General features: G+C 46.9%; 1 protein-coding gene across 1 annotated transcript; it reads left to right on the plus strand.

Annotated features, from left to right (window-relative positions):
* Positions 1-11,641: 11,641 nt before the first annotated feature.
* LOC141277712 (testis-specific Y-encoded protein 3-like) lies at positions 11,642-14,390 on the plus strand. Its single transcript, XM_073799785.1, has 6 exons — positions 11,642-12,325; positions 12,933-13,010; positions 13,114-13,225; positions 13,323-13,468; positions 13,583-13,671; positions 14,312-14,390. Exons 1-6 carry the CDS (start codon positions 11,642-11,644, stop codon positions 14,325-14,327), a joined length of 1,125 nt encoding a protein of 374 aa, XP_073655886.1. The 3' UTR covers positions 14,328-14,390.
* The last annotated feature ends 2,316 nt before the right edge of the window (positions 14,391-16,706 follow it).

Raw genomic sequence — 16,706 nt, forward strand, 5'->3', positions numbered from 1 at the left:
ATAAAATGGTGAACATTTGGTTCTTTTTTTTTTTTTTCTTCCATCCTGTAGGAGGAACCAGGGATAGGTTGTTTCTTTTCAACTGCAGGGTTTTGAGACTGGGAGGAGTTGGGACAAGAGCTCTATGGAATTTCTTAAGATCCTGAGTGTGGATTTTTCTGATTGTGCACTTGCTTGGTTGCTGCAGATCCTGACTGGTTTCTAGAGCTCCCACAAAGGTACTTGAATTAATATATTACTGTTGAGTTGGTGTTGGAATGCGGGATGGGATCCTGGAGCTTCCTAGTTTGCCATCTTGATATCACCTCAGTCCTTGAATATTTTTCTGTTACCTTTAAAAATAATTAAAAACCCAGTATAAAACTTCATGACCACTGCTGGGGGAAGAGGGGGCGCTGAGAATTTCTCACAGGGTTATATTGAGTAAGCATCTCCTTCTCTGCCCTTATGATGCTTCCCCCTCTCTTGTTTTTTTTTACTTTCTTTTAACTGGCTCTCTTTAAATACCTTGGATACCACATGCTTTCTTTCCTCTCAACAAGTTATTTAAAGAGTAGTAACTCCCTTCTCAAATTTTGTTTGCTTGATTTTTACTCATCCTTCAGATTTTAATTCAAGCGTAAGTTTAATACCCATAGTTTTTCCATAGTTCATTATTATAGCATTGTGCTCCTCTTGTTTGTGAGTGGTCATTTTTACAAATTTATTACTTTAAAATGTTTCTGAGTGTTATTGTAAAGCTGAATTGATAAGAGTAGTTCCTTGCACAGAGTACGAGATAAAGGGAGAAATACAATGGGGAGCATTGGAAGTGTCAGAAAAGGCTACTTATTGAGACTTAAATGTCTGACTCAGCTGGAAGGTATGAGATTTTGCCCTATTTCATTTCTTCTTTGAAATAGAGAAAGCATCTTTCAGTCATCTCGAGGATGAATGTCAAGTACAAAAATTTCCAAGTAGATAGAATGAACTCAGATTTCTGATAAAATCATAAAGCTGACTTAGCTGCTACCTCATGACTCATATGATATGAAATATAAATTTATTCTTATATAATGGATTTTATACTGGATTGGCCAGCAGAAATTCACCTTAAATGACATACTCTTCCCCTAAATTGAAAACTCAATTAGGGTAAAAGCTTCTTTCCTCATGTTTATGTGTTCCGTATATAGCACATTCTATGTGAGGACTTTGGCAAACAATGATTGAATAGTTTCTCTTTGCCCCAGACTGCCATCATAGCAAAGTGAATTTAGGTCTTGAGATAATTTTCTACAAATCTATACGATAAGTGTTCCTGAGTTGAGAGTGATGAGTAAGTATGTATGGGCACGTGAATAAGTGTATAAGTAAAATATGGTATCATTTGTGTATTCATATCTGTAAATTATTTTAAACTATAATCAATCAGTATTTCATTAACTTCTATGTCAGGTCATATAGGCCTACCTAATTCCTTTACTTAATAAGTAGTACGTAGTAGGTAAAGAAAGCCACGTGGTAATGCCCAAATAGATCATAATTTTTTCATGGTGTGGAACTGGGATATTGCTTGGCCCATTCCAAAAATGAAAGTTAATATTGAGATAGATAAAAATTTTAATTTAAAAATATTTAACTTCATTAAATTTCTTACGTATAACATTTCTAGTTGATTACTTGTGATAGAAGGAAGGTAGCTATCTCACTAGTAGTTATTGTGATGTCAGACATTCTGTACTCTGTAATCTCAGTCTCAACCTTGAGAGCTATTCTGCTAGAATCCTCTCTTGCATTCACATACACGTGAGCCAACATGAAAGCTCCACTTTGCTTCTACCAGTTTTGGGGACTGTTTTTTCACTGATGTGGTAGTAAGTAATAGATACCTGGGATTTTTCTCCTCTTTTTTGTCTTAGTACTGGGGAAGATACTTTTGTTTTTCTTTAACCTCTTAAAATATCTTCTGTTTTTCTCATTATTTTTTTAATCTCATTTCCTATTTCTTATTCATTCTTCTCTTTCACTTAATCTTCCATTTTTGCAACCTTTATCCCTTCTCACTCTTCTCTGTATTCTCCTCTTTTCCCTCTTCATCAAATAAAAAATGTAGGATGACAAATCTCATTAGTCATTCAACAAGATGTTGTTTGTCATGTTATGTTTACCTCTTCCCCTCCCTATCTGACCCTTTTAGTACCTAATTCTCAAAAGCAGTGGTTAAGTTCATCGACCCCAATGACTGCCCCACCGTCAGCATCCAGTGACTCCCCATGGCTAGTATCCATGGCTGAAACCCACCAGGGCATTATTATTCATGAGTCGGTGGTGGATCCTCTCCATAGCCAGCTGTCTGACTAAACTTTAAGTATACCTAGAGCCATAAGGGAATCACAGTTGTGTTTATTTTTTATATTTCCTTCATTACAATTAACTATATTGGCTTTGGATTTTGATGCATTAAAAGGACTTTTATCTTCTTTGGAAAATATATTAAAAAGGAAGCTTGAAGTTCTAAAACTCAAATTGTATTCAGTGTATAATGTAGAACTTCAGTTTACAGGGATATAAGGTAGAAATTTGTTGGATTATATTGCTAAGTAAGTAAAAGACCTTATACTGGCAGACATTTTGGCTTAAATGGATGTTTTTCTCACTCTAATTTTATTATGTTCTTTATTTTTCTTTTCCCTTAGGAAACATTTAAACTCTGACATTTCAGGAGTCACGGACCAAGAAGGTATCTTACATGGCTATAGGCTGGAAAAGATCAAGTCAAAGGAGACACAGGGGTGGTCATCCTGCGATACCCTATCAGGAGGGAAGAAATACTGCTTTCTCACACTTTTAACATCTTCTGGAAGAGCTGTTATAACTGCTCATACAGACACTGCAGGGTATACCAATATCAGAGTAAGCCACAAAAGTTATGGTCTGTTGTATCATAAATGTAGTTTAGAAATTAATATAAAAAGCAAATGAAGCAGAAAATAAAATGGAAAGTTTAAAAACTATTAATAATTAAAGCCATATTACTCCACTTTACAGGGAGAAACAACTGAGTCCTTAAGGAAGTAAAGTAACTATCAATGGTTACAATTATTCTGTGTTCTATTATTCTGTTTAGCAAGGATTTGGGAACAGCTACAAATTCCAAGAGTGTATAACATAAGTGTATATGAGATGAGATGGAAGCAAAGAAGTGAGGGTATTTCAGGAATTTTATGTAATTAAAAAAATTGAAAGATATACTGTAAAAATCTTAGGAAGCAATGGTATAAAGTATTTAAGAGACATAATAACCCATATCTCAAAATCCTTCCTATATCTGTTCCTACAGACCCCGGTAACTCTGGGAACAGTACCAAGAAGCTGTCAGTTAAGCTGGTGGACCTCTCATTCTCCCACCATCAACATATCCACCCGACTGAAAGTAACAATTTTTGCATCTGGAGTCATCCAGAAGACTGCTGGGTACTTACTGTATAAGGGCGATTACCTCTGGGGTGACATATAAAAATGTGTGTAAAATTCTACGAAATATATGTAGACTTTCATTTATGCAAGATGAATAAATTCTGTATATATGCTGTACAACATGCTGTATACAGATTGACAAATGTTATACAATATGCTTAAAAACTTAAGAGGGTAGATGTCACATTAAACGATACATAAAAAATGTTTAATGTAAAATAGATAACTAATAAGAACCTGCTGTATAAAAAATAAATTAAATTTAATTTAAAAAAAGAAAGTTTTTTCCACTGCAATTCACAGATGTAATCTTTATGAGGACTACATAATCATATAGATATATGTAAACATATATCATCACTATGTAAAAGAAGATGCATAGAGACATTTATTCTTCAGATCAAAAACAAAGCTGGATGGTACTTAGTGACCACCTAGAGGGGTGGGATAGGGAGGGTGGGAGGGATACATAAGAGGGAGGGGATATGGGGATATATGTATATGTATAGCTGATTCACTTTGTTAAACAGCAGAAACTAACACACCACTATAAAGCAATTATACTCCAATAAAGATGTTTAAAAAAAAAGAAAAATAAAATAAAATAAAGCTGGAATATTTTCATTGAGAAGTAGAGAACTTACTAAAAATAATCTTTGAAACTATGGAAAGAACAGGAGGTTACGATTCTTGGATTGTAGCAAAATGAACAAAGGAAAAATGTTAAGCGTTGAGATCAGGGGGTAACAACATAAAGCCCTTGGCCTTTACTCTGAGTGTCATTCTGCCTGCTTGGATGAGAACAAATGGTGGGATAAGGATGGGTGAGAAGGAAGCAGGAATGATGGCTTGAACCAGACTAAAAGCAGTAGAGGTAGTCTGCCTAGAAATACCCAGCTAAGGGGATAATAAGTGACATCCAAATAAAGTTGCTGAATATGTAGTTTACTTTTTATAATTTTCTCTAAATTCCCCCTACTATTTTCCTCTTTTAATCAGCGTTATGGTTATTTGTACCTAAGTGGTTTAATGGACCTCCCTGAAGTAGGCACATGTTTGTCATGTCATTTGGAATTTATATGTGGTAGAAAAAAAGATAAACCTTATATATTTTAATGCCCTTATAAACAATGTTAAGCATATACATAATGTATAAATATGTATCTTATAATTCACTTATATTATATACCTATATGTAATGTGGATATGTTTCTTATGTATTTAATATATGCCTATCTATCTCATATATATATGGGTTATCTTTGTTGCCTTATTCAGATACAGCAGGGTAGTCCTGTTCTCTGTCACTTTGGCAACCACTGGGAACTGGTAGGCCTGGTCAGTGAGTCCTCGGTGGCCTGTTATGATCCAGTTCTTGTGACCAAGACAGCCCCCTGCCTATCTTGGATGAGATGGCTAATCAAGGCACCCCAGAAGCCACTGGATCCTATTTTTTCTCTACCCTGCAGTTTTTCTCCTGGGGTAGGACGTGGTATACAAGACAGGCTTAGCCTGAACAGGGCCTCTACCATTTTGACCTCCCATGGATTCTCTGAACAGTCGTGGAGGAGAAGATTAGGTACCTTCCCACTGAACAGACAGCGCTGAAATCCTCCTCTAGTACTTTTTGGGTCAAATAATGGAGACTCTTTTCCTGGCAGCACACAGTTACGCCTTCAAAGCAGTCAGCTCTCCTCCGCTAGCACATTCCCAATGGTACAATCTTGGACCTCTCCTCTTGCCACATCATGGGATCCTTCTCATACAGCTATGCCCTGGAGTACCCCAGTGGCTGATATTTCTGATCCTTCTGTTCTGTCTGGACCTCAGAACACTCCAACACCTGATATACCTACACCCTGGAACCTTCCTCACAGAGACGCAATGAAATGTAAGTATCAAACTATGACAGATTCACTAAGATCCTGGGTTAAACCTTTAGGTGGTATAACTGGGCTTCATACTCCACCGTTAGGTAATGTTGAAGGATCAGATGTTCTGTTTTCAAGTGACATAGATGGATCAAAAGTTCATTCTGAGATTGATACTGTTCAGTCTCAAGTTCAGTCTACTAAGGCTCCTTTCCATGGTCAACTTCTAGCTAGACCCTGGCTAGAAATTACACCTGGTGTTGGACCTTGGACCCATTTTGTGCCTGATAAAACAGGAATAGTTATGCAAATTCAATCTAGTGAGGAGAGTGTTAGAAGCCAAATACATCATGTAGCTGATAGAGTTGATGCTGTTGTTAAACCAGTAACTTATAACTTGCAACCATGGGTCCCTTTAATTGTTAATGAAATTGGATTCTGGGCTCATTCCATACTATATGAAGAGAGATCCCAATATCCTATGGTAACTGATACCTTGGAACCCTGGTTTCAGCCTGTCTTAAATATAGTTAGATCCCAAGGACCTATAGAAAAGACAGAAGAATACAGGCTTCTCCCTGAATCTAAGTCAACTCAATTTTGGACTGCATCAACTCTTAATAGGAACTTTACTTGAGCTCCATCTGCAGTCAATACAATTACATCTTTGGCCCAGTATAAGACAAGGACGATCAGATCCTTAAGTCAAGTGGGTAGAAGGAGTCCATTGAATAAACATGACACTATATAGTCAAACCCCAGATGCACACTAAAGATACAACATGGCTTTTGGTTCATATAGTTACTAAGGTAAGTGATCCTTTAATCCACTCTAAAGTTGGTACAATCAGACCGTGGCCTCAGCCTGAAGCCGACATTGTCCAAACTTGGACCCAGTCAGGAATGCAATCAGCAAGACCTTTGACTCAATTAAAAGCCGATACAACCAAACCATGGTTACAGACCAAAGGAAGCAGACCCTGGATTCAGACTAAATTCCAAATTGTCAGACCCAGAACTCAGACTGAAGAAGGTAAAGATAGACATTGGATTCAGCCAGAAGCAGATGCAATCAAATATTGGACCCACACTGAAACTGAAACAATCAGACCCTGGAGCCATCCTGAAGCTGGTACAGCCAGATCTTGGTTCTGGACAAAACCTGATCAAATGGGAGAGAGGACCCAGGCAGACTTTAAAACACTCCACTCTTGGACTCAGCCTGAAGTTGACGTGGTTAGACCATGGATTCAGTCTGAAGCTGGTAGTATCAAACAATGGACAAAGCCTGAATCATCTACATTCAGACTCATGACACAGTCTAAAGTTAATACAGTCATAGCATGGACTAGGTGTGAAGCTGATGCTGTCAGACTCTGGTTGCAAACACAAACTGATAAAATCAGAACCTGGAGCCAACCTGAATCTCCGACAATCATTTCTTGGTCTGAGCCTGAATCTGATAGAGTCAGACCTTGGTTGAATACTCAAATGGATGGATACGTGCAAACCTTGGATCGAGACAGAATTTGAAACAGCCCACTCCTGGGCCCAATCTGAAGGTGATCTAGCCAGATCCTGGACTCAGTTTGAAGCTGAAAATGTCAAACACTGGTTCCAGACTCAAATGGAGACAGTCACACTGTGGACAGAGCCAGTAATCAAAACATCCCACCACTGGATACAGTCCACAAAGGAAAATAGTCAAGCCCTGGAACCAACCCGATAAGGTGGAAACTTGGATACAACATGATGCTTTTACGGTCAGGCCCTGGGATGAGTTTGAAGGTGATAAAGATAGATTGTGGACTCAGTCTGAAGCTGACACGATGAGACCCTGGATTCAGTCAGTTATTGCTATAATCAACCCTGGAGCAAAAAATGGAGCAAAAAATGAAGCTGGTACATTAACGCTCTGGACCCAGGCTGAATCTCCAAAAGTAAATCCCTGGGCACAATCTGAAACTGAAACAGTCACATTGTTGACCCAGGGTGAAACTGCAGCAGTAAATCACTGGACAGAAATAACTGATACCATCACACCACAGGTAAAGACTGAATTTCCAGGAGTAAAGTCCTTGACACATCTTGTGTCTAATACAGTCACACCATGGACTCAGGCTGAATCTCTAGCAGTAAACCTCTGGACTCAGCCTATAACTGATATAGTCACACAGTGCACTCAGGGTGAACTTTCAGAAATAAATCCATGGACGAAAACTATAACTGACACATTCACATGGTGGACCCAGGCTGAATCTCTAGCAGTAAATCCATGGACACAATCTGCAACTGATGTAGACATGCTATGGACCCAGGCTGATTCTCTAGCAGTAAGTCCCTGGGCAGTGCCTGCATCTGATAGTGTTATACAGTGGATCCAAACTGAACTTCCAACAGAAAATCAGTGGACAGAGAATGTATCTGATACAATCATATAACTTACCCAGGCTTAATTTCCTGCAGTAGAGACCTGGACACATCCTCTGGCTGATGTAGTAACACCATGGACTCAGGATATCCCTTTGCACAACCTATATCTGACAAAGTCACACTATTTACTCAGGCTCTCACTCCAGAAGTAAATCCTTGGTCAAGGCCTGAGGCTGATACAGTCACACCGTGGATCCAGGTTGAATCTGCAGAAGAAAATGCCTGGACAGAGGCTGGTTCTGAAACATGCACACCATTGATCGTGGAATGTAAACCCTGGATAGAGACTGTATCTGATATAGTCACACCAGGAACCAAGTATGATTCTTCAGAAGCAAAACTTGGGATACTGCCTGAGGCAGGTACATTTGAACTGTGACTCAGTCTGAATCTTCAGCAGGAATTCCCTGGACACAGGCTGTACCTTGCAGTCACACAGTGGACCCAGGCTGAACTCCAGCAGTAAATCCCTGGACACAACCTGCAGCTGACACAGTCACAAAGTAGACACAGACTAAATCTCCATTAGTAAATATGTGGACTCAGGCTCCATTTCCAGTGGTAAATACCTGGACACAGTCTGAATCACTACCAGTAAGTATTTTGACGGAAACGGAATCCCTAGCTCTAAATCCACCAATACAGCCTCAGGCTAGGACAGTCACATTGTGGATTCAGGCTGAATCCCCATCAGTAAATCTTTGCATACAAGCTGTAGCTTCCAGAGTCATACCATGGGCCCAGGCTGAATATTCAGCAGTAAACCCACTGACACAGGCTGTAGCCAATGCACTCACACTGTGGACCCAGGCTGAATCTCTAGCATCGCATCCCTGGCCAAAGTCTATGGTGAATACAATCACAGAATGGGCCCTGGATGCATTTGCAGAGACCGTGTTGGGGGCTCTACACTTTCAGCGCGTGAGCTCGTGTCTCTTTCTCTGACTGCGGCCGGGAGCCCCTCTGTCAGATATCCCGCCTCGCTGCCTGTCTAAAGCGATCACATCCTCCGGTCCCTATGCCCTTCTCTCCTGGCACGTCTCTGCCCGGTGCCGCTGGGGGCACGTTCTCTCTGTGTATCACACAGAACCTGAAGGAGGTCTGCCCCAGGTGACACTGGCAGGGCCCCTGGTTTCTAGGTCAGGCTCTTCGGTGTCACCTGGCCAACCCGTTACCAGGGGGTCAGCGGACCTACAGCCGAGCGGTAGGCTCGGCCAACACAGAGCTACCGAGAGGAACGGAAAGGTAGCCTTGTCCTTGACGAAGTCAGTGAGGCCCCGAGTGGGCAGAGGGCCTCCCGGCGAATGAAGAGGGTGCTGCTTTCTGCACCAGGGACGGGTTGACGCTGGCCCCCGGGGCAGGCAAGATTCCCAGGGTGGCCATCAGGGTGGGGGCTCTGTGCGTGTTTAGCAGTAAACAGCAGGGCAGACGGGAAGGGAGCCCACCTCCTCTTTTCAGCCTCACCTTCAGAGACTAATTTCTTCACCCAAGTGCTGGATCCATCTTCAGGACATTGTAGCACACACGTAGCCACGACCTGGTTCCCAGTGGCCTCCCACAGCTGCCTGAGGGGGAAAGAGAAACCAGCTGAGGGCAAACACCTACAGAGCAAAGGGAGCCCTGGAGCACCTCTCTAAGCAGACGGCCCGGGGACACGCGAACCAACCTGAGAGCTCCAGGAAGAGGAAAGCGTGTCCCAAGTCGGCTGGGCCCCTAGCACCTTGTCTTCCTGTATGGTGCCACAGACAGGGGCACGGGGAATGGAATCGAGCCTGCGTGCTCCCCATGGTCACCCTGTCCAAGGCAACCGGGAGGAAACAGAACACAGGTGCACGTGACTCAGCTCCCACTGCGCCCACTTTCAACCACACCATCCCGTAGGCAGGGCAATCGTTCCAAGAACAACCCGTGGAGCTAAATGTGCACATGGGCTAGATCCACAGAGGGGAGGCGGGGGACAGAAAACAACTGGGACAGTAAACAAGGGAGCGCTGACCAAAATCCTTTCTCGTGGAAACAGGTACGTGTAGAGTTCTGCTCAGGTACCTGCCCGTGTGTGGCGTGTGTGTGGGGGGAGTGGGGGAGCACGTGTGTGCACGTGCGTGCTCAGGAATAGGCACGACTACTGTCATGCATGCGTGGACGTTGGGATGGACGCGGGGACGTGGAAAAGCTTAAAGAGCTTATAGAACGTACGTAAACTGTGGGCCAGTTGAAGCCCCCAGGCCAGGGAATCCAGCCCGGAGATACCACCCGTGGAGCAAAGTGTAAGGGGCATCACACGCCAGCACCCTCGACCAGGGGCTGAGACTAGAGGGAGGAAGAAAGCACCTGTGGAAGGACAGGGAGGATGCAAAGTACACGAGAATCACAAAGGGCCCGATGTCCAGGCCCAGAAGAGGAAAGACCCACCCCCCACCCCTCCAGCCCCACTCCCATCTCAGCTACAGCCACCTTTATCTCCTTCTCCAGTGCACGAGCAACCTTTCCCCCCACCCCTGTGTAGGCCCTTGAGAAACACCTGGCCTTTTTTTCGTAAGGTTTGGCACACCGACCCACACCGAGGCATAACCGACTGCCTCACACTGATTTTGCTGGTTTAAGACATCACTCTAATGTTCTGACAACCCTTGTGGCTCAGGAGTATGGCCGTGATGGCTTAGCTGGATTCTACCCCTGCTCCCCTGTCCCACAAGACTGGGGCGAAGGGCTGGGCTGGGATGTGATCTCATTTGGAAGGTGGACAAGAGCAGAACCACTTTCATAGGGCATCCTTAGGGTCGGCAAAATTCACATCCTCGGGTTGGCAGTGGTGAAGGCATGCATGCGTGCGTGGTGGCCCTTGACTGGGTGCAGTCCTCAGCACCTCAGTGTGTGCGCACGTGTCCAAATAAAGTTGCTGGCGTTCCCCAGTGCCACCAAAGCGCGTCGTCCCTCTCTCGGTCTCTCAAAAGACAGGATGGCCGAGTCAAGTTCGTCTCGTGCCATGTGTCCATGTCCGTTCCCGGAGGGACGCTTGTCACCTTATGTTGGCTAGCAGAAAGGCAATTTCTGCCTGCCACTCAAGCGTTTGAAAGGCACTATGCAAACGTGTGGTCACACAAAGTCCGAGAACCCGTGGGTGCCAATCACACACGAGGAGAGGTCTTTTGGTGCCAGGCAAGGTAGAATTTCTCGGAGAGTTTAAGTATCCAGAGGGGATCCCAGGAGAGTGGGCCACAGAGGGAGGGAGCAGATACATACAGAAACAAGAACGCACATGCACACACCACAGACACACACACACAGAAAGACAGAGGGGAGACAGACAGACACTCAGACGGAGCTCTTCACTGCGTGGCTTTTCTGCTCTTGAGCAAAGGAATTCAAGTCTAGCAAAGAGCTGGGTTTGCCGGACACTCCCCTCTCATGCCACAGAGCTTCGGGCTCTCGGTCCCCTGGAAGAAAAGTATCCAGCAACTTCGGCCACCATGCATTTCCTTGTACATTTTCTGAGAATTCCCAGTGGTTAAAGGTCCCGAGGCAAACCGGATTCTGATTTCCTGATTTTGGAGCGGGAACTCCTGGCTCCAACTGGCACAGGCCACATAGGTATCACAGGGCACCCGGGCACCCCAGACGCAAGGCCGGAGGCCTCCCTGGAGGCCAGCTCCTTGTGGAACCTGGGCTGCTAAATCCGGGGGGCAGAAGGGGTGTTTTGGGGGACGGGGTAATCCCGGAGACCGGCCTGTTTCCACAGGGCGAGGGGCGAGGCAGCCGAGGGTGACGCCCACTGTCCTCGCCCTGATTGGTCGTGATGGGGCCGAGCAGCCTGGGCGTGGCTTGGAGCTGCTTCCTGCCACCTGGACACGCATGCCTGGTGTCCAAAGCTCCTGCGCATGCGTTTCAGCGCTCTTCACCGCAGAGGCTCCTGGGAACGATTCAGTCCGCAGCGAAGCGCGATTGTAGTCGCTGGGCCTGCGTGGTGCTCGGCCCACGTGCTGAGCTTCCAACTGCCGCACCTTGGCCGCTGCCCCAGCTCAGACCAGGTCCGCATGGGCAGTGAGGCGGGACCCGGGGTCATCTTAGGTGTGGGAGGGGGTCCTCAGGAAGCAGGGGCCCGCGGGTCCCCAGGTGTGGTGCGGGAGGTGGGTAGGGTGCTGGCCCTAGCTGATGGGTGGGGCGAGGAGGCCGCCATCTTTAGCGGGGAGGTGGTGCGCCAATGCGCGGCCCTGTTGGAGGGAGAGGTGGCGCGGATCATGGAGGTGTTTTGGCAGCCTGTGGAGGACATGATGGAAGAGGTGGAGGTGGTGGCGGAGAAGCAGCAGCAGCAGGTGGTGGCGGAAGAGCAGGAGGAGAAGCCCCAGGAGCAGGGGCAGGAAGAGCCAGGGCCTTCCCCGAAGAGCGCCTCGCTGGAGGCGCTGGAGGCGCTGAAGGTCTTGCAGTTACAGCTGGAGCCTGTGAATCGGGAGTGCAGCCGACAACACTTTCGTCTCAAGGTCACAACACTTCGGAGGCGGAAGCCTTATCTGGAACACAGAAGCACCATCATCCAGAGCATCCCTGGCTTCTGGGTCAAAGTTGTATCCTTAATTTTGTATTTGAGAGACCACGTTGTGGCCGGGCTAGTGCAAGGGGTACCTAACATAGCGGGCCGTTTGGGTACCAAAATGTATCCGTTGGATTGTGCATTGTGGGCACACTCAGGGAAATGTGATCCTGAAATTGTGGGGGCATGCTGATTTTCTGCATAGCAGGAAGTAAGACTAGGGCTTTAGTTGCAGAGGTCCAAAAAGGTATTGTCATTAGTGCCAGGGCCTCTTGAGACAAAAGAGTTGTCTTGTGCACAGGTTCTTCTTGGAATAACCATCAGGGAAAACGGAGGTGAGAGTGGGGAGTTATGAAAGCGCATCCTAGTTAGAGCCAGGAGTGTTTGCTGTGCGGAAGTAAGCTTGTTCTGTCCAGATGGAGATCAGGGCCTCCCTCTCAGAATCGGAGGCTCCCTGTTTTAGTGCACAGATATGCACACCCCGAGGGGCTCATTGTTCCGTCATGCAGTCTGTATTGAAGGAATAGGACTAGATGCTAGTGGGGCCTTGAGATCAGACACTCCCAGGCCGCTGTCCAGGCTCGCTCTGTTCTCCCAGCCCTTTCACCTCCGGCATCTAGAGGCTCCTTGACGTAAAGCAGTTTGTGAACCACCCCCGGATGTCGGCCATGATTAGCACCCAAGATAAAGACATGCTTAGCTACATGACCAACTTGAAGGTCAGGCTGGGGAGGAGAGGGGAAATGATTTATCCCGGAAAGCAGGAAAGAGCAGGTGTGCTGGAGAGAGATTTCACCCTCCGCCTCCACTTCGTCCTGGCAGGTGGAGGAACTCATATATCCCAGTGATTACCGCAAGATCATGTTGTTTTTCCGGAAGAACCCCTATTTCCAGAATGAGGTGGTTGTTAAGGAGTATCTCATTGAGGTCACTGGTAAGAGACAGCTCCCTGGATCGTGGGGGAGGGCAGATGGGGTGAGGTGAACTTGAAACGTGATTTAGGCCCTTGTCCCACGCTCCTTTTCCCACAGGATATAGGGCATCTCATCTCGCTCCAATTCAGTGGCACCGTCGTTTTGAAAAGGAGGTGTATAGCCGCAGGCACAACAACAGCGGCCTTAACTTCTTCAACTGGTTCTCTGACCACAGCTGTGTAGGATCTAGCAGGATTGCTGAGGTGGGGTGCCTCTGGGCCTCCTCAGCAATGGCAATGTTGTTTGGCTGGTCGGGCGGAGGGGTGTGGGCCTGGCCTGGCCTGGCCTGTCCCGACCTGGCCCCTTTCCCCTACCAGATCATCGGCGAGGACCTGTGGCCCAATCCCCTGCGCTACTACCCGAGGGAGAAAGGCCCCACCGGGACAGGTCACCGAGAGGAGGACAGGTGGGTAAGGAGCCCAGGGGCTGGGCGCTGAAACGAGTAAGCTGGGTCGTTTATTTCACTCATGGAGGAGTTGAGGCTCAGAGGCATACAGTGACACCAGGGCGTGAGGGCGTCAGGGTGCGACAGCACGTCTGGAAAACTGCAGTGCAGGACTGGTTCTGACTAGGGAAGCTTTAGGCGAGTGAAGCAGCATGAGAGTCAAAGTCACTGAGATTCAAAGGTGCACGTCTCTGAACTGTCATTCCATGGCCATCAACCCCACCCTCAGGCCTCCTGTACCGCCCCCTTAAATTTGGGCTTGCCTCAGGTTCCCCCCACCACCTGGTTTCCACAAAGGTGTGTGAGACCCCTTTGTGCAAAGCCTTACCCCGCTGTCCCATCATTTTTTTCTGTTTTGATCATCACCGTCATCTTTTACTTTTCTTATGCATCTCCTTCACCTGCCACGGCTATTGTGAGAACAGTGGCCATTTTGCGTCGATTATGAAGAAAAGTTTCTAATATGCGGTTGGAGGAAATGTAAGAGATCACAGGGGATGTGACTCTGTCTCCTGGGCAGGGCCTTAAAAAGTTAAAGCGGTCTTTAGCATCATTCAGAGAGGTTGGGTTATTATGTGTGTGCCTGTGTGTGTTTTCAAAGGCACTCCCGATCTTGAGATGCGTGTGATGGAGCATCACCCTTGACCTAAGAAGCTGCTTTGGGTGAAGGTGAACGGTCAACGTGGTTGTCGTGCACACGAAGAAACGAAGAGAGGTCTGGTGGTGAGACGTACAGAGAGGGAGACACCAGTAAACCTGGAATAAAACCGGAAGATAAATAAGCAGCATCAGTTGTATGTGTTTGTGTGGTGTTTGTGCAGGGGCTCAGGGTAGACACATCAGCCCCAGGCAGGCTTCTCAGTTTGCTGCCTGGGAATTACCAGTCCATGGAGAGTTGTAGAGGTGGGGGGAAATCATACTTTGGGATTGCATCAGAGGATGCAGTTCTGCCTGTGGGATGGGGGTTGGGGAGGAAGGAGAAATAAGAGTAGGACTGGTTAACTGGGGCTTGTCATTTTTCCAAGGGAAGTGCGAAAGTTCAAGGAAAGGGCCTGGTGAGCAAGGGCCTGAGATTGAAATGCTGGAAGTTAATTTTGTTGGATAGTGGTCCTCCATGTATCCTCCCTGTTGCATATCATCAGACACTTCAATGGGATACAACGGGGGGAAGCCTTAGCATTTAACTCACTGTTGGACCGGATGCCCTTCTAGTGCATATGAACACAGGGTCTTTTGCTGAGACAATTGGCCTCTCAGGGCTAGGGTTCCAGACAACATCTCAGGACATGGGGGTATAAGGTGTATGGAGGACATCTGGGGAGGTGAGAGAGACACAGGTGGGAAGGCAGTGAGGATGTTAGTTTGCTCTGGCAAAGGTGACCAGGGGAAAAGGTAAGTTTGCTGGGAAACGGATAAGCAAACAAAAACAGAGTCCCTCACATCTGAGTGAGCTCACGTGAACTCTGTTCTTTTTTCCGGGGGACTCAGTTTGGGTACAAAAGGGCACACGGGGAGAGGGGAGAGGTGAGGGGAGTGGGGAGTTGGGGATGTTAAACAGGCAAGTGCCAGGCCACCCAGCTGTGTGCTCTCTGTCCCGTGACGGCACAGTGGTTAATATCCCTATTTTCAGACAGGCTTAAGCCCTCTGCGCAAGGCCCGCTTCAGGCCAGGTCCCCAGAAAGTAAACATTTTTCTCATGAACAGTCTGGTAGAGGTGTCCCATCCTCGCTGAATGGCTGGGCACACCGTGTTTCAACCACAAAGGCACTGTCCTTCTTCTGGGGCCTTGCCAGCACTCTGTGCCCCTGAGGCCAATGGGAAGACCTAGAGCATACCGAGCTCACCCAGGAAGTGGTGAGCACTTCGGGTGCTCCTTGCCAAGTGGCTGGCTGCTTCCCAGAAGCACGTCTGTCTCTGGACCAGGCAAAGGACAGACTCTGCCACAAACGGAGCAGGGAATGTTCAATGTTTGTCCCCCCAGTGTTCTTCTCTCTTCCCAGATACAGCGGCTCCAGCACAGGCGTCCCTGAGGGTGGCATATTGACAGTACCATTTCCGTCCCACATGTTGAGCTGTCGCTCAACGACTTTTGGTAGAAGAGCCTTCTCCCAAAAGCCCCAGCTCTTTCCAGGACGAGGGTTTGACAATCAAAGTTCATGGAGTCACGGATGTCCCCTTCAAAGTGCACTGGGTTAGATCGCCTGCTCAGTGTCAGGTTTTGTATTTGAACATCTACATCCCAGCTATGCCCCTTCTACAGTGCAGACATCCGAAGGTCTAGAAGGCAAGGCTTGGCCTTTGCCCGCTGCTGTCCCCACAACCACCCCACAGACACTGTAGAAACAGGTCTTCTCAGCTTCTCGCACTGTACACCTCAAGGAACCCTTGGGGCTTCCGCATGCTGGTCCCTGTCTTTCCTGGTGCTGGTAAAAATAAACTATGCTCTGATAACCCTGCGGTGGGAGTGGGACAGCATACTGGTGCGTGGTCTTAGGCAACCTCAGACGGGGCTTGTTCTAAGGACTCCAGGATGTTTATCCACATCCAGAACATTTAGTAAGGTCTTGCAAAGGACTTAATCACCAAAGCAAAGGTTGGGACAGGCTCCCCCAACTCCTAACATCTCCTGCCAGTGCTTAGGTACCAAGGCTATGCTTAGGCCTGACCTGTCCTGGAGTGAAGCTGGGCAGACGTTCATGGATCAGGTAGCGGAACTGTAAACTGTGGACGGTTGACTTGATTGTCATTGTCTGGAGACTTGGCATGATGTGTGCCCCAGAGGCTATAGCTTACTGAGTTTCCTCCTGGGCTACAGAGCTTAGGCGTAGGTGTGACCCGGTCTCTTAAGGGCTTTTTCACGTGGGGCCTAATATCTAGGTGCGAGTAGATTGAATGCACAGTTGCACACGTTGCCTGAGGTTTCCTTCCGTTGAACTTCAGGGCATGTGAGGCCCGGCAGATTACTGATCAATCTATGAGCATTCTGGCTCAATCAC

The sequence above is a fragment of the Tursiops truncatus genome (genome assembly GCF_011762595.2).
Source record: "Tursiops truncatus isolate mTurTru1 chromosome Y unlocalized genomic scaffold, mTurTru1.mat.Y SUPER_Y_unloc_1, whole genome shotgun sequence".
Classification (NCBI taxonomy): Eukaryota; Metazoa; Chordata; class Mammalia; order Artiodactyla; family Delphinidae; genus Tursiops; species Tursiops truncatus.